At 36.2% G+C, this 26,774-nt stretch overlaps 1 protein-coding gene across 1 annotated transcript in view; it reads left to right on the forward strand.

Moving 5' to 3' along the window:
- MROH8 (maestro heat like repeat family member 8) overlaps positions 1–26,774 on the forward strand; it is a 72,202-nt gene that overhangs the window by 39,210 nt on the left and 6,218 nt on the right. Inside the window, exons 10-22 of the mRNA XM_044659799.1 lie at positions 452–604; positions 1,125–1,285; positions 3,364–3,496; positions 4,180–4,370; positions 5,221–5,358; positions 5,656–5,770; positions 6,040–6,183; positions 6,752–6,913; positions 8,163–8,318; positions 9,105–9,224; positions 11,499–11,598; positions 12,242–12,307; positions 16,778–16,889. Coding sequence (XP_044515734.1) covers positions 452–604; positions 1,125–1,285; positions 3,364–3,496; positions 4,180–4,370; positions 5,221–5,358; positions 5,656–5,770; positions 6,040–6,183; positions 6,752–6,913; positions 8,163–8,318; positions 9,105–9,224; positions 11,499–11,598; positions 12,242–12,307; positions 16,778–16,889 — 1,751 coding nt within the window. The remainder of the gene's footprint in view (positions 1–451; positions 605–1,124; positions 1,286–3,363; positions 3,497–4,179; positions 4,371–5,220; positions 5,359–5,655; positions 5,771–6,039; positions 6,184–6,751; positions 6,914–8,162; positions 8,319–9,104; positions 9,225–11,498; positions 11,599–12,241; positions 12,308–16,777; positions 16,890–26,774) is intronic.

Genomic DNA, 26,774 nt, shown 5'->3' on the forward strand with positions numbered 1-26,774 from the left:
TAGGTTTGCCATCACTGAGAGCTAAGTGATTTGTCCAGAGTCACATAGCTAGGAAGCATCTGAGGCCAGATTTGAATCCAGGACCTCCAGTCTCCAGGTCTGGCTCTCTCTGTTTTTGAGTCAACTAACTGCCCCTCAAGATGCTTTTCACGTGTATCATCATCTCATTTGATCCTCACAACAAACCTGGGAGGTAGGGAGAGCAGATTTTCTATCCCTAGTTCCTTTGAAGGTCTGTGGATCCTAGGTTAATTTATTACCGAGACCTTTAACTATTTTTTACAGATGAAGAATCTAAAGTTCAGAAAGAGTAAGTGATTTGCCCAACTTTGTGTAGCTCGTTAATGGCAGAGACAGACAGTGTTAGAACCCTAGGCTACTGGCTCTTGGTCTGGGGCTCTTTTACATCAGGTCTTACTTTAGAAAATTCATTTCTCTTAATGTGTTTCAGGTCTTTGAAGTTTTTCTCAATCCAAATGAACTTTCCCAATATATAATAACTACCTTGGATGGACTGAAAAATCTAAAACATCCTCGTATCCAACAATCAGCAGGGATATTGCTGGTGACAATGGTTCAATGTGCTGAAACACGATTTGAAAAGGTAAAAGATTCATGGGAACTAAGCTCCTGTGTCAAAAGCAAGTTTGAGAAACCCATCTCCTAGAGTTGCCTACGTGGTTATTTTAAAGCTTTTGGTTCCTATTTGAAGCTAGGCTATGAAGTCTTAATTCAGGGAATTGAGCACAGCTTCTAAAGGGACCTCGGCCCAGAACTTTACTTGGGCTTTACCAATGTCCAAGTTTTCTTCACTTCATTCATTAAGTAGTCATTTATTGAGCTGACTATTTGCTATATGCATGGTGAAAGACAAAAGAGATTTAAAACAAGAGATTTAAGACAGGCCCTTCAGTAATTTATAGCCTCATTGGGAGAAAAATAAATGAATTCACATATATGGAATCATGTACCTGTATAAAAGATAGGATAAAGAAATATCCCATTTTTCTGGCTTCTGTCACCTTAGAGAGTCACTCTCACAGTTGTAGAGGCCACAAGAACAACCCTAAAATATAGTCACACACAGTAGCAAGGTTTTAGGTTATTTGCTCTTTTCATCCCAGGTATCAGACATCATCAGAGCAATTTGTGGCCGACTGCCCAACATCAGTCAGCCTATTGCTCGTCAGCATGCTATGAGCCTTGTGAGCCTGTTCATTTCTAAGCCCACATATACGGATATAGTGCTTGACCATCTTTTGCTTCATCCGATTCCATTTGACAGGTAAGTGAGCTCTTCAACAACCTCCATTTGATCCTAAGGATCACCTAAGGACATTGAAGCATGGTAGGAGTAGAAATGATTTGTTAAGGAAACTTGGTTTATTTTATATATATATATATATGTATATATATATATTATGTAGTACAGTATATGTATATAACATATATTATTACTTCATGTGTATATTGATAGTTATGGAATTCTGCTCCTCTATTTTCTTACCCATTTTCAATATTAACCCTTTCTATGTATTAAATGCTATATTTTCGGGGAGAAATACTCTATTCTTATGAGAAGCAGCATTGTATAGTAGATAAAAACTAGCTTTGGAGCCAGGAAGACCAGTGCTCAAATCTTGCCTCAAATCATACATCCTGGTCATGTGATTCTGGCCAATTACTTAATTTTTAAATATTTTTCGGCTACTCTCCAAGATCATAAATTTATTAGAGTAAGTTTCCTCATCCATAAGTAAATTATATTCCTTATAAATCAATGAAATAAAAAGTCCAGTACTTATCCCTAACTATCTTTGGGAATATCAAACATTAGGAAGCCCAAGTCACCAATCTGGGCCCAGAGTACTGGGTAATATTATTTTTAATCTTCACATTATTTATTTTTTTAAGAATATTTTTCCATGGTTACATGATTCGTGTTCTTTCCCTCCCTTCTTCCCTTTCCCCTCCCAGAGCTGACAGTTCAACTGGTTTATACATATCTTATTACTCAAAACCTATTTCCATATCATTCATATTTGTAATAAAGTAATCTTTTAAAAACCACAACCCCAAATCATATACCCATATAACCAAGTGATAAATCATGTGTTTTTCTTCTGTGTTTCTACTCCCATAGTTCTTTCTCTAGATGTGGACAGTATTCTTTTTCATAAATTCCATGGGATTGATCTTGATCATCACATTGCTATTAGTAGCAGAGTCTATTATATTTGATGGTCCCACAATGTTTCATTTTCTGTGTACAACAATGTTCTCCTGGTTCTGCTCATTTCACTCTACATTAGTTCATGGAGGTCTTTAGTACTGGGTAATTCGTACACAGTATGGCCCTTCATTCCTCTGCTAATGGCCAGTTTCTCCTGATCAGGTAGTTGGTTCTAAGCTCTGTCTGTTGAGTTTTTTTTTAATTTAAAATGTTTTTCTTTATTTTATTCCAGTAACAAATCTTCACATAAGTTTTCCAAGGTTACACAATTCCTGGTGTCTCCCTCCCCTCTTCCATAGTTGACAAGCAAATCCACTGGGTTTTACATGTATTAGCTATCTTGTGTGTGTGTTGTTTTGTTTTGTTTTGTTTTTTTAAAACCCAGGGTCACACAGCTGGGAAGTATCTGAGGCCAGATTTGAACCTAGGACTTCCCATCTCTAGCTCTCAATCCACTGAGCCACCTAACTGTCCCTTTATCTTGTGTTTTTAAAAGGTCTGTGCTTCCCTAAGTCCCTAAGGGCTTTCGTACTTTAGTAGATTCTCCCCTTCTTTTCCTCAAGCATTCTCAGCCAATTGACAGACATGTCACAGACTAAAAACAGGGTATTTCTTCAAGGCTTGAATAAATCCATTTTCTAAGAACAACTCATCTATTCTCTGTAGAACTAATTCTAGAAGTTAGAGAAGTTGGCTTATTGAGGGCACTTAATAATGATGAATAGACAGATTTCTTAGTTTTATTCTAGAAGTGAACATTTTTTCCTGCCATAATTACCTTCCCCAACCAAGTACACTTTCAGATATCTGTTCCTTATTTTCCCATTAGTAGTCAGGCTTAGCATTCTAGTTGAGATATCTTAGTATAATTTTTTTTTAAGGCAAGACATACACTAGTTTTTACATTAATCAAGTTTGCCAAATGAATGATACAGTTTGGGGGTGGGGGTGGGCAGGAAACCAAAGATGACCAAATATTTATAGAAAAAGATTTTGAGATGACTATAGGTGGCTCTTCCACTTTCTCCTTTGCTCTTCCCATAATGAAGCTTCCCAGCAGACAATATGATGGTCTTTAGCCCCTTGGATCATTGCATTCCCTCTATCTCAGTGCTTTGGGATATTTTCAGGCATTTGGCTGAGTTGTGGAGGACTCTCGATGTCGACTTGCCCAACACTACTTGGATTCTGTGGAGACTGCTGCGGAAGCTACAGAAATGTCACAGTACGGTTGAAGACAAGATGGCATTTATAGCTGTGGCGGTAACCCATGTTTTTTCCCATCTCTTCTCTCTGTTACAGTCATGGATGCCTGGCAGTCAGGGCACAAAGACTGAGAGAGTGCTTCCTTTCATAGCTCTCATGTACTTTTATATTTTAAGGATTGAGCCCACTGTGCTGTACTGGGGCCTTAAAGTATGTGGGAGAAAGGGGTCAGGGGAACAGGGAGGGAAGTGGAGGGAAGAAGGTGAATGGCTTGGGAAAAGACTCATTAATCTGTTACAACTCCCTCCTTGACCTGTCATCATTCCTAGCATGCTTCTAATCCTCGCACCACATGTACCCACTGCCATGAGGTTGCAGAAAGAGGACTCTGATCTGGGAGGGAAGAGACCTTGGGTTTAGGCCCAGCTCTGCCACCGTTGAGATGGGTGACCTGTGCAGTCCCCTTCTTCTCCATGGGCTTCAGGCTCCTCTGCAATGAGGGGCCAGACTACAGCATATTGATTTCATGGCCCTCTCAGCTCTGACATTTAACAGTTCTGTCATCAGGAAAGCACAACATGAGCTCAAGGGCACCTCCCCAAGGAGCAATTCTCTCTTTTCTTTTGCTTATATTGTTGAGGTGCTCTTATGCCACTAAGACAAGAAAGATGAAATGGGAAACCAGCATTGGGGTGGGCAGGTGTTATGCTCAACTCTGTGTCTTTTTCTGTTTCCTTCAGGCCACTGATGCTCTTTATGAGATATTTGTGGGAAATAAGCTCCAAGCAGCAACGTATCGACTTTTCCCTCAACTCCTCATGACCCTCCTTATTCAGATGCATCATAGCATTGGCCTTAAGATGTCAGATGTCTTTGTCCCAAATGGGATGTACATTGAGGAAGAATTGGTTACCACTTGTACTCCTTTGAGGTACTGCCAGTTAAAATATCCATGCTTATCATTAATGAGACAAAGGTAAAATGACGGGGTCACTAGACATACTCATTGGCTTTCAATAACACTTTGTCACTAGCTGGGCCTAATCAAGAGGCTTCAAGCTGTCTGTAAAAGAGTGGGACAAACAAGAGTGGTGTCAGAGTAGGTAAAATAGGCTGTCTGTGACAACCTCATTAGGTAAAAAGAAGGGCCTAGGTCTAGCAAAGCATCCTACAAACTTCCCAAGGATAATATTGAAACATAGACAATAGCATCTCAGGGGTACTGTTCTTTATTTTACTTTTATCTCATGGCTTTTGAGTCTCTTATATACAGGGTTAGTGCAAATTGCTTTGTGTCTCCAAATCACTTTGCTTTCTTTTCAGGAAAGTTCACGCTTGACCAAGAAAGTCCTAGAAGACATGGCTTCTAGTCCCGATCTCTCATTTATTGGCAATGTAACCTTACTCAAGTCAATTCCCTTTGTTGGGCCTCAGTTACCTCCTCTATAAAATGAGAGGGTTGGACTAGATGACTTCTCATGTTCCCCAAATTTAATATTCTTTTATTTTAATTCCAACCAATTTTCTTTTAGGGAGGTATGGGGAGAAGAGTTGATTGGTTGGATTTCCAAATGCTAGGCAGTAGGAATGTAAGGTCTTCATTAAGGCTATGTTAGGGGGGCTGGTATGAAAAGAATTACAATTATATTTTTTCTGGTTCACAATTATTGTTAGGACTTGTACTCATCTCTCAATGGTGAGAACAAAGCATGGTTGTATATATGCTCTTTTTCCACGAGGAAAATGTTTTATCTGTTCATCCTGGTATTGCTTCCATTTAGCTTTTCTATACAAGCTACCAAGGCCCTCCTTCTAAGAACAACATGTTGGTTTGAATTTTATACCATGGAAAAGAAAAAAGGATGGAACCTACTGGAATTAGAAAGTGAACATATTCAAGGAGTATCTCTTCTTGCCAAGTAAGACATTAGTGTTTCATTATTTTTCATGGGATTTTTATTAACCTAGCCTCTTAAAAAAATAATGGTATATGGCTAATGGGAAGACCTCCACAAAGCAATCAGGGCAAGTACTGATAATTCTAAACCACCAGGCATATTTTGTAAGGACTCAGGCCACTGTCACTCCCTCCTTGACCCTTTATCCTATAGAAAAAGTTCAGATTATCTGACAGGCCCCTGTGCATTGGTTCTAATTATCTACTGGGCAAGCCCAATTACGACATAGGGTTATCATACTTATGCTCTTCTTTACAGTGTTTTATTGGAAAAGCATGCTGTCCTTGCTCAAAGGACCTTATACTTGCTAATCCCTTTACTTAATCGAGGGAATGAGAAACATAGACTTACATCTGCAGCCTTCTTTGTTGAGGTAAGAATCATTCTTTAGAAGTAAAGAAAGGATGGAAAACAAATTCCCTCCCAGTTAATGCCTCAGAAATAATACTAGATGAGCTTTCTCTCCTACATTGGATATTCTCGGGTGGGATGAAAAATATATGTCATTTGCTGGTAGAGGCTTCATAAGCTTCATACAGACTTGTAAACTCAAAGAATATGAAAATGATGGGAATGGGGGGCATTTCTTTCCAATTAATAGAAAGTTTTCCAATCAATTTGCTATAATTACTAAACATGTAGCTTCTTCGGAGTCCATTGGCCAGGAGAATTCCTAAGAGATACACCATTGTTCGGTTAGAGGAATGGCTACATCATGAAAATTACCAATTCAGAGTTCTCAGCCTGAAAGGAATGGACAACCTTCTCTGTTATCATCAAGGAATGGTAAGAGAGAGGTCCCAGAACTAATGATTAACTTTAAAAAAAAGTGTTTTATCACTCTCATTTCCTGTTATCTCCCCATAGAACTGTCCCTTGTAAAAAAGAAGTATAGAATTGCTGATTTTAAAACATATGTAAAGTATAACCCAAATTTCTTAATACTAGGTACAGTAAACAGCCCTTAAATACTCCCAAGTACCCACATCATTAACATCATCATTATAAGCGCGTAAAACAAAACTAAACAGACACTCTTCCTACCCTCCAGGAGCTTACAATTTAAGACAGAAGTCACTGAGATGTATATTCCAAAACATATGCCATCCTAATCAGAATTGGCCACAAACAATGAACTAGATTAGGAATGGCTTTAGGGGGCACGTTGAGGAATGCTCTGCCAGTCTGGTCTCTGCCCCTTTCTCTTTGCCTGGGATTGTTTCCTTTTGAGAATCAAACTACTGGGCACTAAAGGATTGAATGAATGACTTTTGCCAAACCAATCTGGGATGAAATAAGTATTAAATTGATCATTGCAGGTAAGGTTCTAATTGACTTCTTTTGGGATATGCAGGAGGAAATCCAGGACATGATACCAGCCATCATAAGCAATTTAAGTGAAGCAAATGAAAGGATTGTTTTATTATCCATCAATGTACTCCGAGATCTCCTTAATACCATGGACTTTACAACACTCAAGGACACCATGCATGCCCTGTTCTCCCTATTTAGTGATGTAAGACAAAGAGGGGAAGGGAAAAATTTCGAAGTATGAAGTGCTTATGGGCATATATATGAATATATATTACATATGTATAGATGGTAATTGGAGTTGTTATTAATACTTATTTGTTAGATTTGTGTGCTGTTTAATTATTTTCAGAGCATTCTCACATTGCTGTCTAATTTGATGCTAAAGATATACATATAAGCTAGCTAGGATGAGCATTATTATCTTTATTTTAAATATGAGAAAATTGAGGCGCACAGCAAGGTCAAATGACTTGAGTAAGTGGGAGGCAGAGCCAGAACAAGAATTGCTTTCTCTACAATAGGTTGCCTTATAGGGTATTTGGAAGGAGGATATATTGAAATGAAGATTGAATTGCTTTCAAAAACTAATCAGTGATCTAGAATATGCTAAAGTTGGGTGCTTGGCTTACAGAAAGATAACACAAACAGGGAATACTTATATAATGTTCCATGTTGGGTATAAATTGACAAGTAAAGATAGAAAGGGGCCCATGGCTCATATGTAGACAGATGGCCTTCTGCCTAGTAACTTAAGGATGATGATTATGCAGAATTATTGAATGATTTGTCTAGGTAAGCAGTTTTTCTGTGTTCGGTTTAGTCCAAGCCAATCCAATGCAATAAATATTTAATAATGGTTTAGTAGTGTATGGTACTAGAAGACACACAAAGTTTAGAGAGGATAGGATCCCTACTCTTATAGAGCTTACTGCCCAGTAGGAGAATAAAGCATACAAATAAGTGATGCAGATTAATTCATGACAAGTGCATTAGAGAGACACAAAGCAAATGCTATGTGAGGTTTAAAGGGAGAGGTCATGAACCAATAAGTGTAGGTTGGGCAGAATTTAGGGAAGGCTTCAGAGAGGAGATGGCATTATAAAGGATGGAGGAGAAATTCAATAGAGGAACAGGAGGAAGGAGGACATTCTGGATATAAGGAATTATGTAAGTAAAGCCACAAAGTCAGGAAAAATGTGACACATTTAGAGGAACAGAGGGTAGAATAGTTTAGTTGGAATGTAGAATGCATAATAAGTATTATAAAATAAGGCCAAAAGTTTAAAATGACACAAGATTATGGAGGTCTTTGAATATAAGACAGAGTAGCTTTAGCTTTACTTAGTAAAGAATAGGGAGTCACAGAAGATATTTGAGCAGGAGAGTAATTATTGTTATAATGCAAGGCGAATATATTTCATTGAGTCTCCTTTTGGGTACCCCTTTCCTAGGTTAGACCAAGAATTCATCTTTTGGCTGTGAACCTCTTTGGAGACTCCATTAAGATGGTGAAAAGCAAGGATAAGAAAAAAATAGAGGGCCAAATTCTAGAGAGTTTGATTCCATTACTTCTCCATTTGCAGGATGAAGATGATGATATAGCTAAGGTAAGACCCACTGCCATTTCTCCCATCCATTTGGTAAGCCAATCATAAAGAGGTTTCTAGGAGATTTCATGCTAAGGTCAGGCTGTCAATTTGGAAACTTCTTTTAAAATCTGGGGTTAAATCTGCCATTTCTCTCACCTCCTGCCACTAATTTGTCACCAAATCAAGGATTAAGGATGAGGCTTTTTGGGTGAGGAGAGCTATTTGCCAAAAATGGGAGGATGGCTAAAGGCAGAGATCTGAGTACTTGGAGAAGGGATCAACTGGAGCTTGGGGGGGGGGGTGGGAATTATTAGTCAAAATGAGAAATAATTAATAAAACAGATAATGAGACAAAATGAAAGTCAGAAACTCCAATTGACAAAAGATGTTAGAGGTGAAATCCTGAAGGGTAGTATGTATAATGGAGGCATTTCTGGATCCATTGGGCTAGTAATAGTAAGGAGGACCATTTGACTAGTTTTGATGCAGGGATTATATTTAGGCAATTAGGGCTGGAAGAAATGGAGAATGGTAAGCAGATTGACCTCTCAGAGCATATGCTTATAAAGAATAATAAGCACATCACTGAAGTGTGCTAAGAAACAGATCAACTAGGCATTTATTTTCTGCCCAAGGTATGCATTTTAACTTGGGGTGTAGCTCTTGAGAACATCAACTTTTGGAGCACCTTTGAGAAAAGGATCTTCCCACCCAGAACTAATAGTAGAACCTCAGTAATAATTTCTGTAGGGTTGCCTGTTTATTTTGTAATATATGTTTATTCCTAATTTCAATCCTTCACAGGAGAGCAGTAGGGTTCTTAGTATAATTTGCCATTTCTTAAAGTGGAGGATTCCACGAGAAGTGTACCATAAAGATCCTTGGCATGGCCGTTCTGGAATAGAAGCGATCTGTAAATTCTTTGTAAGTGAACTTCAGTGCTGTGAATTTTTTGGTGTAATGGCTTTGTTTAATGGAGAGTTAAGTAAAACATTTCCTGTTTCTTTCTTTTTCATTGGTTGCTATCATTGTGTCTCTGGTCTATAGTTTTAGTGTAACTAAATTCAATTCCACTTTCATTTCCCCCTCTCCCTAGACAATGACTGTGGAAGAGATTACTAATTCTACTAGTTTGCTTCAGTGGCTATGCCATTAATCATGCAATAGGCTCTGTTTGTTGAAGTTAATATGTTAGTTTTGAAACATCTCTAAACTGGTCCCTGGATCTAAAAAAATATTGTTTCACCTGATGACAAGGTGCTAGAACAATATGGCACACTGAGATAGTGTGAGACAACTATGTACCCTATTCAGCCAGACATGAACATCACTGTTACTGCCAAGAATCCTCCAGCCCTGATTCTCGGACATGTATCTTTTCACAAAGTTAAGAAAGTTTCTGGGGATAGCTGTAAGATCTAGGTTTGCACCCAGGACAGTCTTAGGAAACCTAGAATCAGAGCTATAATTGGGGTAGGATGATCTGGGCTCTCCCCTTGGGGAAATGTAAAGGGTACCAACCACATTATCCCAAAGGTATGTTTTCTTCTCCTAAAGCATGGCATTCTCTGGGGGGTTCCTTTCCCTTTTTCAGCAGCTTAGAACCTTCACATTTTGTTTTTCTTCCTGTCCCCTCATTTTCTGCTCTAGATATAGAAATTGATACCCAGAGTTATCCTAGGAGATCTGATTCTGGAGCTGGTTTGACCCTGCTAGTGCCTTCAACTAAGCCAGCCTCCTCCAGGGATCATCTAGATGACTGCCTGATATAGGCCCAGAGTAGTCTACTTGGAATAATTAGACACTGGAGGGAGTCCATAGGGCACATCCCATGGCAAATTCAGAAGAAGTTAGGGTGAGCCTATAACCTGGCTTGGTTACTTTCGTTGGATGTTGTATCTTTAACTTATTGCTAAGTCAATATGATAATCTATGAATATAGTGGAGGTAAAATTTTTGTAGCAAGTGCAAGACATTTGATTTAGATGTCTTATCTGGGTTGATTTTTTTTAATTTTTTATTTAGAATATTTTCCCATGGTTACATGATTCATGCTCTTTGCTTCCCTATTCCTTCCCCGCTCCTGGAGCTAATGAGCAATTCCATTGGGTAATACATGTATCTTTGTTCAAAACCTATTTTCCATATTATTATTATTTGCAATAGAGTGATCATTCAAAGCCAAAATCCTTAATTATATATGTCTGGGTTGATTTATAAGCTCCATGAGGACAGTTATCATGTCTTCTATATATTATCTACTTTGTATTACATTTTCCAACTCTTATCATCAATCAGTATTTTTTTATATTTAAGTAGAATGTAGCTTTTTCTAAATTATATTTCTAAATTATACCCTAACTTTGCAAGTGAGCTGGAAAATAAACTCTTATATACTCCCAGGTGTATGACATAAACACACAGTTCCCCTAAGCAAAAGAGTTTTCAGGGATACCACCTTGAGCAGAGAGGTATCCTGGGAAGAAGAGGAGGAACATTATTTCATTCAGAAAAAAGCAATGTGCGTGTTGCTCAATAAATATCATTTAATGAATCAATGATATCCTCGAGGTATTCTCAAAGTATAGAAAAGATTTGCCTTGTTTATACTTATATTCATGCTATAGCTAAGAATGCAAGAGGCCCTTTCTATATCTCTTACACAGGATGGCATTTGGATAGACCGAGGTTTGTTTACTCATTTATAGTCATTCATTAGTTAATTCAAATGTGTATGTTATGGCACCATGCTAGCAGCTGTGAAGGATACAAAGGAGTACAAGACACAAATTCTGCCTATATTCACAAAAAGTTAAATATGAACGTCAAATAGTACATGATGAAGTGCCAAATAAGTGGAACAGATAAAAATTACTACAGGTGGTCAGAGAGAGATCACTGGGATTGTGGCCATCAGGGAAAGGCATTGTGGGTGAGCAAGGAAAGACTTTAGCTGGGCTTTCAAGTATAGGTAGAGAAAAATGGAGAGAGCATTCTAGAACATCATATAAACAAAAGATGGGGAGATCTGTTATTTTGCATTTAGGGATATGCTATTGTTTGTCAAATACTGTCATATTAACCACACATGTGATATAGTCTGTGCCCCTGTGAAGCAGTAATAAGGTTTATAAAGATTACATCTGTATTGACACTGCTTATTTTGTTATTTCTTCCTTTTGCCTACATCCCCCCCAGGAACAGAAGTGTAGGGGTAAATGTAATATGTTGGTACAGGCCGTAAAGTATATCCAAAGTGATCAAGTCAATTTAAGAAGGGAAGCAATATTTGTAACAGGTAAAAAAAATCCTTTTATTCCTATAGTTAATTTATTGATTCATTCAACGGGCATTTCTCAAGTGCCCGTTCTATTGTAAGGCACCATTGTAGGTTCTAGGGATACAAAGACAAATGAGGTAGGTCCTTCTTTCAAGAAGATTGCATTCTATTTGGGGGAGGATGCTGACAAATAAGTAGGTATAAAATATATCCAAAGTGATTTCAGGGAGCAGGGCACTGTTGTAGGCAAATGTAAGGATCAGGATGCTAAGGATCAAGAGAGGCCACTTGTATGAAATGGCACTTGAGCTAAGTCTTGAAGGGAACTAGGCATTGTAAGAGCAGAAAGGAGTGCATGCATCATCCCAACCTTTCTCTGTGTTTTCTGCATCCCCATCTCCCCATCCCTGAAGATAATTACTGTGGGAAAGGTTTCTGTGATAAAAGAAGCTGGGTTTTTGTTTGTTTTTTTGTGGTAACTGCCAGATCCCAAGATGCCAATTCTAAGAATCTGTCTAGTTATCCCAAACTATTTAGTTTTATTATCTATGAACTGCTAAGTTTTTGAAAAGAGAGAAATATTTACCATTTATTTCCAAGAGCACAAAACCAAATAAATGATACTTCCGGGTTTTTTTGTTTATTTTTCTCCCACATCTAGGGGCCTTGGCAAAGTTCATGGACTACAATGAACTCCGGACAAAGGGGACTGAATGGTTAGAGGAAAGTAGGTGGTAACTCTTGCGTCTGGGATGCACAAATATATATATATATATATATATTTATATATATTCTGTCTTAAAATCAGTACTAAGTATGGGTTCCAAGGCAGAAGAGTGGTAAGGGCCAGGCAACTGAGGTTAGGTGACTTGTCCAGAGTCACATAACTAGGGAAGTATTTGAGGTCAAATTTGAACCCAAGGCCTCCCATATCCAGGCTGGCTATCAATCCACTGAGCCACCCACTTGCCCCTCAAATATATTTTGAAAACAACTGAAGCAATCTTTGGGAGAGCTGGACTGGGTGGATATAGATAGATAGATAGATAGATAGATAGATAGATAGATAGATAGATAGATAGATAGATAGTTGGTTTAATTTATTGCAGATATTCTGCAAAGTAATGCTGAGAAACTTTGATCCCCAAGGCATGTGTCTCACCATGTTTGCAGCATTTTGATGGCCTCCAATTCAATTCAATAAACAGTTATTAAGTACTCTCTTGTAAGGCACTCTTAGGGGTTTACAGCCTAATATGGGAGAAAACGCATATACACAAATATGTTTTGATGAAAGGGAAAGGTCCAGGCAATGCTGTATGAGAAATATGAGGAAAGAGGGAGAGATCACATGTAGCTGGGAGCATAGGAAAGACTTTTTGGAGAAAATTGTACCTTAATTGGTCCTCAAAGGGCCCAGGGATTTTAATAGATAAAAATGGGGGCAGGGAAAGGGAACCCATCCCAGGAATAAAGAATGGGAAAGAATGAAGGACTAGACACAGGAGAGGACAGGAATGGAGAGCAGAGAAGAGTCCATTTTGGCTACATCATACTATATATATATGTGGAGGAGAGGATGACAGAAGACTGAAAAGGCAAGATGGGACTGGATTATGAAGGACCTTGGATTGGATGTCAGACTCAGGAGTTTATAGTTTGATAGTCAATAAGGAGCCCCTGAAAGTTTTTGAGTAGAGGAGGAATGTAGTGTGGTCAGAACAAGTTGGGTCAGGCAGTTTTGTTTGTGGGAACAGAGAAGCTTATGAAAGCGATTCAGGATTAGGTCAGTGCCATCAGAAACTACAGAAAGTTATCTTTAAGGAGCCCTGAATTATCAGTCAATTGAGAGTATGCAAGAGATTGGTGGAAATAGCTCAATATGGGCTGTAAAGATTTGGCACCTTATAAATACCTAGCAAGATAGGATTTGATGGCTAGAACCATAATCAGAAGCTCACTATTGTTCATGGACTGACAGCTGACAAAGCCCTATACTATAAATACAGACGTCAAAATAGCCTATAGAACTCAACCAATAAACTATACTAGAACGGTGTGACCATAAAATAAATGTTTATTGACTGATTGGCAGGACCATTATCATAGATTAAATTGTTGTCCACAATTTCCTGGACATAACATTGAGCCATGAAAGTTTAAGAACAACTTTTAAATACATATTGCAATACCAAATATCCAAGCTTTATGGAACCAAAAGCTTTCGAAATATAGTCACCTAACAGACATATCAAAATCATATGAGAATAAAGTGAGGGGTATATCATCCTGTTGCCCTATCTGCTATTCAAGTTATAATGAGTATGTCATCAGCAAGCCCATAGAGGATGAGATAGCATCCTAATACTTTTATTATTCAAGTACAAAATGTAGTTATTTTATCTCTCTGATGAACATTAAAGAATTATTAGCAAGATAGTGACTTGCCCTTGGACCATTTCTATGTGAACCCTATCAAAAAAGATGAGAATAGGATGACATTAATAATAACTGACAATATCTGACATTTATGTAGCACATTAAGGTCTGAAAAGCATTTTACAAATTATTGCCTATGAATATTATTTAGACAATGATATTAAAAATGAATTGTAGAAATGATATGTTAGAGGAAGGAACACCAATTAAGAGAATGTACTGGTCAAAATGAGAAGCGATGAGGCCTGGGCAGTTGTGGTAAACCTTGATAGGAATGGACTGATTTAAGAACTGTTGAAAAGGTAGAATTAATACGAGTTGGTAACTAATTGGATATGGGATGTTGAAAGAAGGGTAAAAGTTAAGATGATGCTGAAGTTATTAGTCTGAGATTTTTGGGGAAGATAAATTCAATTTTATATTTGTTGAGTTTGAGTAACTGGTGGGATACCTAGGCAAAAATATCTAGCAAGCAATTAACTGTATAGTACTAGAGCTCTGGAGATTAGAGTGAAGATACAAATTTGGTGGGAGTGGTATCATTAGCAGAGGTTGATAATTAAAGTCAAGAGAGTAGATGAAATCTCCAAAGAATCATCTACCATTATCTATTTTAGTGATTAAAACTATCTTAGTCTTGGCACCATTCATCATTTAGTTATAATGGCATGATCTTTGTATACCTGGAAATCTATTCTTCTATCTTGATTCAGGGATTTCCAGAATTTGCCTGCTAGGAGATGTGAAGCATTACTTAATAACCCTATTGAATAAATTATGACACTTTCCCAAAAATGGATCACAACCTAAAAGGCTACTTCATTATTTTGAATGAATCACTAATAATTTTCCAATAAAGAGATAGGAAAATGTATATCTCTGAAGGGCAGCTATACAATTATTAGTGTGAAGTTTTGTTGTCATTTTATAACTTTGCAATTTCAGCAATCAAGAGTCTGGGTATTTTGATCCTAGGTACCTTTCTTGAAATTAGAGTATGCTGCCACCAGATACCATGGTCACAGTGTCCAGTCTGTATGGTTTTAGCTTTATCTGAGAACCAAATTAGAACTATAAACACTAGGGAGAACAATTTAAAAATCCAACCCTTTTATTAAAATACCTTACTATAACAAATACAGTAAAGTAAGTAATTTCTGTGCAGAAACTTTTCAAAAGTAAACATCTAGGCCCACTTAGGACCATTCTTACTAATCCTTAATCCATTAATTAATTCCATCTATCATCCTTGAGACCTAGAAAAATTTTAGATAAATAAGAGTTTAGATTTAAGAGAAGTCCTTAGACCTTTTGAGCTTGGTGTGTCAAAATTTCGCCAAAAAACCGAGCATAACTTGGGTAGTATGTCACTTAGAGAAAAAAACAATAATTTTGTGATGTTTATAGTTTAAATAACAAATGTATAATTGTAATATATAACTGTATTTAATAAACCAAAATAGGTAAATTAATGGAGGTAGAATTTTCATCTATAGTGCACAGAGTGTCTATACTACACTACAGCAAATGTCTCATCCTCAGCATGTGACCCCATACTTCTTTGTATGTGGCCACATGCGGCTGCATGTCATCAAAAATGGCTATGGGTGTCAGTGCTGACACGCGTGTCATAGGTTTGCCATCACTGTCTTAGACCAATGATAGGGACACAAAGAGAAGCAGTAAGGATATCATCTTTTTAAAAAATTATTAAAATCTTAACATTTGAATATTAATACAATTTCATCAGAAATCTCCTCAGTAACTATTTACATTTAAATTAATGCTTCATAACAGTTTTCAGGCACTTCTTTTAAGTCCCAATCAGGAGTCCTTGACCAGTCATTCTCATTTGCTTTTCCTGTTATTTGGTCAAGATTATTATTTAAATTGATCCTCCTATTATTTTTTCTTTGCAATATTTCATAGAGTTCTTGTGGATTTCTTTGAATCCCTCATATTTGTCAATATTAATTTCATCAATCTATTCAGTTATGTTAATGTATCATAATTAATTCAACTATTCATCTATTATTGGACATTTAGGTTGTTTCCGGTTGTTTTTTAGTTTTTATTTCTATAATTACATGTAATGCTGCTATGAAAACCTTTGAACACATAGGTTTTTGCTTTTTTGTAAAGTTTTCAAGATATATTCCCAGGGTATGATTATTTTTTATAACTTTTACTGTATATTGACAGGTTGTTCTACAAAAATATCCCTATTAGTTGGCAATTTTACCAGCAGTGACTACCCGCACTATTTCTAAATGAAAGGATATAAGAATGAGACAGGCCATTCATAGAATAAATTATTTAGTGATATAATTTGGTAATATCATTATTACTTTAAAATATATTACCTATGAGTAAAGTATTGAATGAATGTTTGACACATAAGGAGGGTACAAATAACTGCTTTGGGACTGACCAAGACATACATATATAGAGACAGAGAAAAAGACAGAGAGACATTGAAAGACACAGAGAGAGAAGTAGAGGCAGAGACATAAAACTTGTAGAAAGTAGAAGTTTATTTAAATCCTATGTATTTCATGGGTCAGAAAGATCTAAAACTGTCAGGTAGGAGGTGAACCATGTGCCATGCTGCAAAGTCGGCAGGGTCCTGTCTTCCCTCCTACACTGTCTTTATGGCAACAAGTCCTCATTTCTATGTCTTAATCAAAGAATTTAAGTTTGCCTGAGCCTTTAAACCAGTATCTCTCTCTCTTTCTCTCTCTCTCTCTTTTTTTTTAAGTTCTGAGACCTCAGCTGTATGATCCTGAGCCTTCTGTGCGTATCATTGCAGCCCAAGCTCTTATCAGAGTCCAAAGAGCAGTTCTTATACAACCAGAGCCCACACCTGTACTGTCCAGGCTGAGGAAGCTTTTCAGATATATCCATCATTAGAAATGGTATGGGACCCACAAATATCAGGTGAGAGCCAGCTCCACTTAAAAAAAACCAGAAGTGTCTAATTCCCATCTTTACCATATTTAATGCAAACACTGAATAATCTGAAAGGTCCACTACTTTATTTAAATTCTAGAACATCTTTTTTTGCAACCTCTCTTTGAGGAGTTAGAATAGTGTAAAATAAAGCAAACACTTTAAAAACTTTAGATTTTGTTTGAGAAAGCAGTGAAAAAAGTACTACATTTTTGATCCATGCTGAATTTGCTAGAAAATCCAGATAGACACACCAATAGCAGGTAAATATTGTTACCATAATGAGTGATCCTAGTTTGGTTAACTCGGATCCAGAGAGGAGAGGTCAGGAGAGAGAAGGAATTTTTTTGTAGTGCAAGAAAACCTATCTGTTCATATTTATGTGGTGCCATTTTGGAAGTCTCAAGACTTTTTATTGCCTTTTTTCCCATAGGTAACAGGGAGGAAGGAACTTAGTGTAAGATTTCTGTGTGATTGACTTGAGAAAAACTTTCACTGGGTCACTTAAAACCACCCTTTTCCAGCTACTTAGAAGATTTGAGTACTTCCTCAGTAAAAATTACATCACAGATTTGAAAAGGATCAAAATTTTTATTATTTTTATGGATGTTTTGTTTTGTTTTGTTCTTCTTCTTCCAGAGTTGGGTTTATAATCCTTATGGAATCTTTGTGCCCTAAACAGAAATTTCCAGAAGTTTCATCTTGTTCAGCTTCAGTGTGTTGGACTAAACAAAACATTGTATTGCATATTGCTATTGCTGTTATACAATATTAAATATTTAAATATGAAATCAAATCTATTATAAGCTCCTTGTATATTCTTATTTTTTCTTTTATGTGAGGCTTTCCTCTCCTTTTTATAATGTAATTTCTATATGTAAGTAGTAATTGTTTTATGTAATTGCAAGATAAAAGCAAGTAATAATAATTTATTAAGTACCCACCATGTACCAGGAAGCATGCCAAACATTTGGGCCACAAAAGCAACACTAAGATAGGAACAGCAAAGAGCCTCGGTTGATTGGAGTATAAGGGGCATAAGGGTGATTTAGTGCTACAGATAGACTGAAACCAGATAGTCAAAGGCTTTAAATGCCAAACAGAAAAGTTTGTATTTTCTCCTAGAGTCAATAGCTATTGAGCAGTGTTTTTGGCATGATCAGACCCATACATTAGGAATATCGTGTGCAGAAGATCTATTGGAGAAGGGAAACTGGAGGCAGAGGAGGCAAATGAGGAGACTGTTGCAACAGTAAGAGTTAGGAGAAAAGAGAAAGGAAAACTAGGATATATTGGACAATAACTGCATTGTTCTTCCCACCAACATTATCATGATGCTGACTGCCTCTCCCTGTCACCCTGCCCTGTAATTAGGGTAAGCTTTAGGAAAAACCATGAAATAAAGTTTGTCTTTTGCAGCCTTTACCTGTTCCCATTCCAAATCCCATTGCCTTTATTCATTCTCTTTTTTCCCCCTACCAAAATCTGTTCTCAGTTTTGACAAACTCACATCTTTGAATTAGAGATTTTTTTACCCTAAATTGAAAATGAATAAACTTTGATATGGTAACTCTTTAAGGGATATTTGTATTTTAATAAGAGACAAGCCTTAAATAAAAGGAATTAATCCCTAATTGAGGAATTTCCTAGCATCCTTGAGCAGGGTAATCATTATTATTTTTTTTGCATGAGGGCCTTCTACTGTATGTGAGACAGAAACTGACAACCTCTTCTGCCTAAAAAGAACCCTAATAAATCATTACAATTCATCACTTTCCCCTTCACCATAAGTTACCTACATACTGGTAAGCAGAGGAGAGGAGGGAAGAAAAGACCAGAAAGGAGAGGAGTAGGGAAAGAACACGCTATCATAAGAGAAATTAAAGAATTGATTTAATGTCCCATCTTGGATTATTTCAGGCAACATAAAATGACTATATAGGCCTTTCCAGTGGTGGAATGACATCTCATTTTTCCTCCCTCTTCTGAGGGCCTTATTGCTAAATGATTCATTGAATATATTATTTTTTCTGTTTAATTCCCTTTTCCCTCAGTTTGCTCTCTGACTTCTGAAGTGGAAATGGACTTCTAAAAAAGGAAGGCCACTCTGACTGTATCATGCTTCTAAGGGTTTTTAAATGGTTGCATCTCAGTAATTATACATCTGGTATCTGAGAAAGCATTTCCCAAATCCTTCCATACAAACTAAAAACCAGATCAACAAGAATTAAGCACCTACTATGGACCAGGCACTATGCTAAGTGGAACTATGGAAACTCAAAGAAAGGCAAAAATTCCCTGCTGTCAAGGAGCTTACAGTCTAATAAACACCACATGCATAAGACCAAAATAATATAATTAGTTGCTAGAAATGTGAAAACACTCTAGTATTAAAGGAAGAATAGAATAGAATTCAGTCATAATATCTTGATCCAACTGATTGCTCTTCCTTTTGTGTGTATCTAGCATGAAAAAATTTTAGGCCTTTAGTGATAAACTTCCTTTTGGATATGAAAATTTATATTAAAAAGAGCTGAGAAAAATAAATGCCTTCATATCTTAAAAAAGAATACTTGAAGGTTCAGTGAGTGCTATTTTACATCGACTCTGCTTGTCAATAAAAATATTTGAAACATAAATGCTTCATACACATCACGGAAGATGGCCCACTTTTTCTAATTTCCCAATGCCTAATTCTACTCATTCCAGCAAATTCAAGCAATATTACCAGATCAATACACAACGGATTTTTTTTCTGCTTTCATCTGAAGAACAGAAGAGATAGGAAAAAGAACTGTGGTAATAAGGGAGGATGAGCTAGATTGTTTGGATTGGGAAATAGCTGATCTGTCTGGTTGTGAAATTAGTATGGGAGGAAAAAAATGAAACAAATAGGTTATATACATATAGCCTTTTAAAATATATTTTTATTTTCCCCCAACTCGTAAAAATAATTTTTTTTGCGAGTTATATAACAATAATAACAAATTTCCACATAAGTTTTCCAAAGTTATGTGATCCAGATTGTCTCCTTCCCTTCCCCATCCCAGAGCTGGCATACAAAAACAATTTTTAACACTCATTAAAAATTAAAAAAAATTTTCAGTTACAATTGTTTTAATTTGCATTTTTCTAATCCAATGATGGGCAAACTACTGCCTGTGGGCCAAATGGGGGGGGCCCTGAAATGTTCTGTGGGGCTATGGCATTATTCCTAATCTGATGAATACAATGGATAGGATACAATACAATGAAACTTTGAAAGAGTTGCCTTAGAAACAGACTGACAGATGAGCATTTCCTTTCCTTTGGCCCCCTCTTTAAAAAGTTTGCCTATCACTGCTCTAATCAATGGTTATTTGGAGCATTTTTTTTTCACATGACTGTTAAGTGGTTTTAATTTCTTCCTCTGAAAATTGCCTGTTCATATCCTTTGAACATTTTTTAGTTGGGGAATTTTTTGTATTCTTATAAATTTGGCTCAGTTCTTTGTGTACTTGATAAATGAGGCCTTTGTGAGGGATACCTGCTATAACATTTTTTCCCTATATTTTTTGTTTCCCTTCTAATCTTGGTTGTGTTGGTTTTGTGTACAAAACTTTTTTAATTTAATGTAATAAAAATTATCCATTTTAACTTCTTGTAACGTCCTCCATGTCTTGTTTGGTTACAAAATCTTCCTTTAACCAAAAGTCTGACAGGTAAACTTTTCCATGTTCCTCTAATTTGTTTATGGTGTTACCCTTTATTTCTATATCAAGTATCCATTTTGACTTTATCCTGGTTTATGAACTGAAATGTTGGTCTATACCTAGTTTCTTCTAATTGTTTTCCAGTTTTTCCCAGCAGTTTTTGTCAAATAACAAGTTCTTTCCCCCAAAACTTGGATCTTTGGATTTATGGATTTATGGAACATTAAGTTGCTATTGACATTAATTTCCATTCGTTGATTACCCAATCTATCCAATTGATCCTCTACTCCATTTCTTAGCCAGTACTAGACTGCTTTGAGCATTACCACTTTATAGAATAGTTTGAAATCTAGTATGGTTTCCTTTTTTTTTTTTTTTTTTTTTTTTTTTTTTTTTTTTTATCGATTCCCTTGATATTCTTGGCTTTTTGTTCTTTCAGGTGAATTTTGTTATTTTTTTCTAGTCCTATCAAATAATTTTTGGGTAGTTTGATATGGCACTGAATAGGTAAATTAATGTAGTTAGGAGTGTCTTTTTTATTACATTTGTTCAGCCAATGGATACATGAGCAATTAACATTTTTCCAGTTGTTTAGGTCTGACTTTATTTGTGTGAAGAGTATATAGTTGCTGGGTTTTGGTAGCTATATCCCCAGGTATTTTTTATTGTCTAGTTATTGTTGAACTTTGGTGGTGGTAAATAGAAATGCTGATGATTTATGTGGAGTTATTTTATATCCTGCAACTTTGCTAAAGTTGTTAATTATTTCTATTAGTTTTTTGGTTGATTCTCTAGGATTCTCTAGGTATACCATCATATCATCTGCAAAGAGTGTTAACTTTGTTTCCTCATTGTCTATTCTAATTCCATCAATTTTTTTCTCTTAATGCTATAGCTAGCATTTTTAGTACAATATTAAATAATAGTGGTAATTATGGACATCCTTGCTTTACCCCTGATTTTATTAGGAAGGGTTTTAATTGATCCTTATCACAGATAATGCTTGCTGATGATTTTAGATAGATGTCATTTATCACTTTAAGGAAGGTTCCATTTATTCCACTGTTTCCTAATTTTTTTTTTAATAAGGAATGGATGTTGTATTTTGTCCAATGTTTTTTTCTGCATTTATTGAAATAATCATAGAGTTTCTGTTAGTTTTGTAATTGATATGGTTATGCTGATGGTTTTGCCAATATTGAACCTCCCTGGATTCCTGGTATAAAACACATCTGATCATGGTGTATGATCCTTGTGATATAATGTTGTAATCTTCTTGCTGGTATTTATTTTTAAATTTTGCATTGATATTCATTAGGGAGATTGATTTATAGTTTTCTTTCTCTGTTTTAGCTCTTCCTGGTTTAGGTATCAGTTCCATATTTGTGTCATAAAAAAGAGTTTTAAAGGATTCCCTCTTCCTCTGTTTTTCCAAATAGTTTATGTAGCATATAGAGTTAGTTGTTCTTTGAATGTTTGGTAGAATTCACTTGTGAATCCATAGGAATTCTCTGATAGTTTATTCAATTTCTTTTTCTGACAGAATTGTTTAAGTATTCTATTTTCTCTTTTGTTAATCTTGGTAGTTTATATTTTTGTAAACATATCTATTTCAATTACAATGTCAGATTTGTTGACATTAGTTTGGCAAAATAACTTCAAATGATTGCTTTAATTTCTTCATTGGTTGAGATTTTGCTGTTTTTTCCTTTTTCATTATGGTAATTTGATTTTCTTTCTTTTTAAAAAAAATCAAGTTAACCTATAGTTTATTTAAAGCCAACTCCTTATCTTAGTGCAATGGTTTTCTTATTTTTCAATTTTATTGATCTCTCCCTGGATTTTCAGTATTTTCAGCTTGGTGTTTTATTAAGGGGATTTAATTTATTCTCTTTCTAATTTTTTGATTGTATGCTCAATTCAGTAATCTGCTCTTCCTCTGTTTTATTGATATGAACATTTAAAGATATAAAATTTCTCCCCCTAAGTATAACTTTGGATGCATCCCATAAATTTTGGTATGTTGTCTCCTCATTGTCATTTTCTTTAATGAAATTATTTCTATGGTATGGTTGTTTCTATGTTAAAAAATGTTTTTACTACTCATTTTAGAAAAAGTGTTTAGCTTCAAAGTCTCTCCTTCCTTCTCACTATCCCTTCTTCACTCCCTCCCCAACCTCTATCTCCCTAAGATGGTAAGCAATCTGAACATAGATTTTATGTATGCAATCATATAAAACATTTTTCTATATTAGTCATTTTGTGGGAGAGATCTCAAACAAAAAGAAGAAGAAAGTGAAATATAGTATGTTTTGGTCTGCATTCCAACTCCATTTTTTCTGTAAAGGCAGATGGCATTTTTCATCATAAGTCTCAGATTATCTTGGTTCACTGTTTTGCTGAGGATAGCTAGATCATTCACAATTGTTCATCAAAAACTATTGTTGTTATTGTGTACAATGTTCTTCTGTATCTACTCACTTCATTTTGTTCATGTAAATCTTTCCTGGTTTTTCTGAAATCAGGCTGCTCATCATTTCTTAGAGCACAATAGTATTCCTTTATAATCATATACCACAAATTGTTTAGCCATTCCCCAAATGATGGACACCCCCCTCAATTTTTAATTCTTTACTACCACAAAAAGAACTGCCATAAATTTTTTTGTACAAATATATCTTTTTCCCTTCTTATCTTTTTGGGATATAGACCCAGTAGTGGTATTGCTAAATCAAAGGGTATGTACAGTTTTAGAGCCCTTGGGTACAGTCCTTAATTGCTCTTCATATTGGTTAGATCAGGCCACAACTCCACCACTGTGCATTAAGTGTCCCAATTTCCCCACATCCCCTCCAACATTTTTTGTTTTCCTTTTCTGCCATACTGGCCAATATGATGTGTGAGGTGGTGTTTCAAGAGTTGTTTTCATTTACAATTCTCTAATCAATAGATTTTTTTCATATTACTCAAGATGGCTTTGATTTCTTCATCTGAAACTGCTTCATATCTTTTGATCTTTTTTTTATCATTTTGATCATTTGTCAATTGGAGAATGACATATTTTTGTAAATTTGACTTAGTTCTACATATTGGGAAATGAGACCTTTTTTAGAGATATTTGTTGTAAAAATGTTTTCCCAGCTTTCTGCTTTTCTTTTACTCTTGGTCTGCAGCCTTTTTAAAAGTTAAAAAAAAAAGTGTCCAAAGCTCCTCTCAGTTTGAGATGTCTGAAGTACTTGAAAGTAGGGGGGAAATTTTGGATTATTTGACTTAAGACCTAGATTCTCTTGTATCATAAAACTTTACTTGACATTCCCTCTCAGACACTTATTTCTTTGTTTAAAAGATAACTTAAATTAACATCAGATTAATGTCCAGTTCACCATGTGATTTCTGTTGCTGCTGCAAAGTTAGAGTTTGGGGCTGTGGTAAAGCTAACCTCTTAATTTTGGCCTTAAGGACAACAAATGCTACTGGGAAGTATCCTCCTCTTCAGGCCCTCTGTGGCTAGACAGTCTCTTGAAGGAAAAGTTTATGAGAAGCTGCTTCAAGATCTTAATTGCCAGAAGGAATCTCTTGCAGATGGTCTTTGATTTGTTAGGCAGTGGCCTAAGAAAATGCAATTATATCATTTTAAAGTCTATGTGCTTTTCAATTTTTCTTTTTCCTGCTCAAAAGATCATAGAAGTAAAAATTGATCCAGCACCCAAGAATTGTAATTGCTAAGAAGTCAGTTGTAAGAACCCATCACTGCTTTCTCCTCTCAAAAACTATCTATCCAATTTCCTCTCCTAGCAAGAATGGTGAGCCCAAGGCTTGCCCCTCCCTTGCTATAATCAACTGCCCTTTTTGACCGTTGGAATGTTAGGTGTTTGGATTTTTCTAAGGGGCAATGCTGTGTTTGTTCTAAAGGATCACTGAAATATTAAATATGCTAAACAATATTTTAAGAAATATTAAATATGTTAAATAGTATTTTAATTCCACTAGCAGATGCTCCTTGAGGGTGTGTGAAGTGAGAAATTAGTAAGAAATTAGTGTATTATTCTCAATGGAGTGATTAATTAGCAACATGTATCTTTATAACCTCAGTATTAAGAAAAAAGTTAGACCCTTTTGTATGAGAGAAATTATGATTCCCTGCCTCAAGAGCCAGAAGAACCTTTTGGCTGGAATGTGACTAGGGGAAGATGGACTCTCTTGCAAGAGTGTTTAGGAATTACCCCCACCCCCATCCCCCATTAAAACCTGTGGTTTGCTAAACTTGAGGGCAAAGTCAGTAATTAGGAGCCAGAATACCTCTCCTTATTAAAGTTCTCCATTCCCCCTTCCCCACCCCCAATTCCCTGTGCAGCTCCCAAAGGAAAGTAATGTGTGGAGTGGAATCCCGAGTTGGGGGAAAAAGGAGGTGCTGCACCCCAAAGTCACTCTAATGAGCAGACAGGAGACTTGATAAGATGCTGGCAGAAAAACGTGGCCTTTATTAGAGAAAGGGAGAGGACAGGGGCACCACTCTGAGTGGTCCACTCAAAACAATGTCCAGGGGTATACAAATGGACTCAGAATTTATAGGAAATTAATATAGTGCCTCTCTTTAGCCACCCACTTGTGTATGATACAATGTCTGTGTATGTTATATTTTTCTTTATTTAATCCTACCCTCCTTAAGTTTCCCAGTATTCTTGAACTCATGAGAGCATTCCTCAAGTTTGCAATTTCTAAGTTGAGGCAGAGTTTAGACATGGCCAAGGTCTTTCAGACGGAAACATTTGAGATAGGGAGTTAAGACTATAACTTTAGGTTCTGAACTTTCTTATGGGCAGAGCTATTAGGTCCATAATAAGAAGAGAGAAAAAGGGGGGGGGGAATTTGGCCACATGAGAAAAGAGTGCTAATTAGGACAATTAAAAGTTTATATGTAAAAAGTTGCTTGGGGAGGGTGATTTCTCTACTCTTCATAAGGAGAGATTGGTATCTCTTTTCTGAAGGGCACCTAATCACTAAATTTCCAATCTAAGATTATTAATACTAGCTAATAGATGCTGGAAAATAATACATGATTTCAACCCTCACAGTAATGACCCATTTTTTCTCTCTAAGGTAAATAAAAACAAAGAAATAACTCTTTCCCCCCTATTATCTGACTGGCAAGAAATGTGACAGAAATGTCCTGGAATAAAATACACTGTAGAAAGATGTTCGGACCCTAAACTTCTTGATGATCCTAACTTGTTTGTTTGGAGATGACTTCCAGGAAAGTATGATAAGCATGTGTCAGAATGAAATGAAACACATAACTGTAAAGGGTGACGTTATGTGAACTAAAAACTAAAGCATTGTATTGCACCCTCATCCCCCCTAAAAATTGATTATTGATTATTATTGATTATCTTGCTTGCTTGGGGACATTTTGTCCTGAGCACTCAGCTTGAGGGCAGTGTCCCTTTTCCCTTCCCTTCTCCTCCCGCCCCTTCTGTACCACCTCTCCAATAAAGCCACATCTGTCTGCATTCTATTAAGGCCTGCTCTGATCATTTGAGTGCTAATTGATACATCAGGAAACCTCCAAAATCTTCACTTCACACAAAGGTTTAAATAAACAAATAATATACACGATAAATAATGGTATCTGTATTTAGGTCTAGGAATCAAGGCAGTTTCATTTCACTACTTAGTCTTAATTTTCTATTCAAAAAGCCTAGGCTTCTCATTTGAGATCATATGGACAGGCTCTAGGGTGATAGGCAAGATACATTTACAATAAAAAAAATCCCTCATTCCCACTTTCATATTATGTGAGACAGGGTCGTGAATAGTGGACCTCAGCACTGTAATGAATTTACAGTCTTAGAGTCAGAAGCTAAAGATTAAGATAGACTTTATTGTATCTTCTTAAAGGGGATACCTCTAGTTTTGGATGCACATAGATGCCTGGCAGATAGGTTCTAATAGCAAAGTGCATGGCAGATGTCCTAACAGACAAATGTGAAGCCTGGGTATAAGAACAGAATTTTCATAGTAATCCTGATGCAAGATTCCCTTCCCTCTGTGATGTTATAGTCTTTTAGTGTATGATCTTGATTTTAATAACAGTTATAGACTCCAACAAGATGT

Source organism: Gracilinanus agilis, chromosome 2, assembly GCF_016433145.1.
Source record: "Gracilinanus agilis isolate LMUSP501 chromosome 2, AgileGrace, whole genome shotgun sequence".
Classification (NCBI taxonomy): domain Eukaryota; kingdom Metazoa; phylum Chordata; class Mammalia; order Didelphimorphia; family Didelphidae; genus Gracilinanus; species Gracilinanus agilis.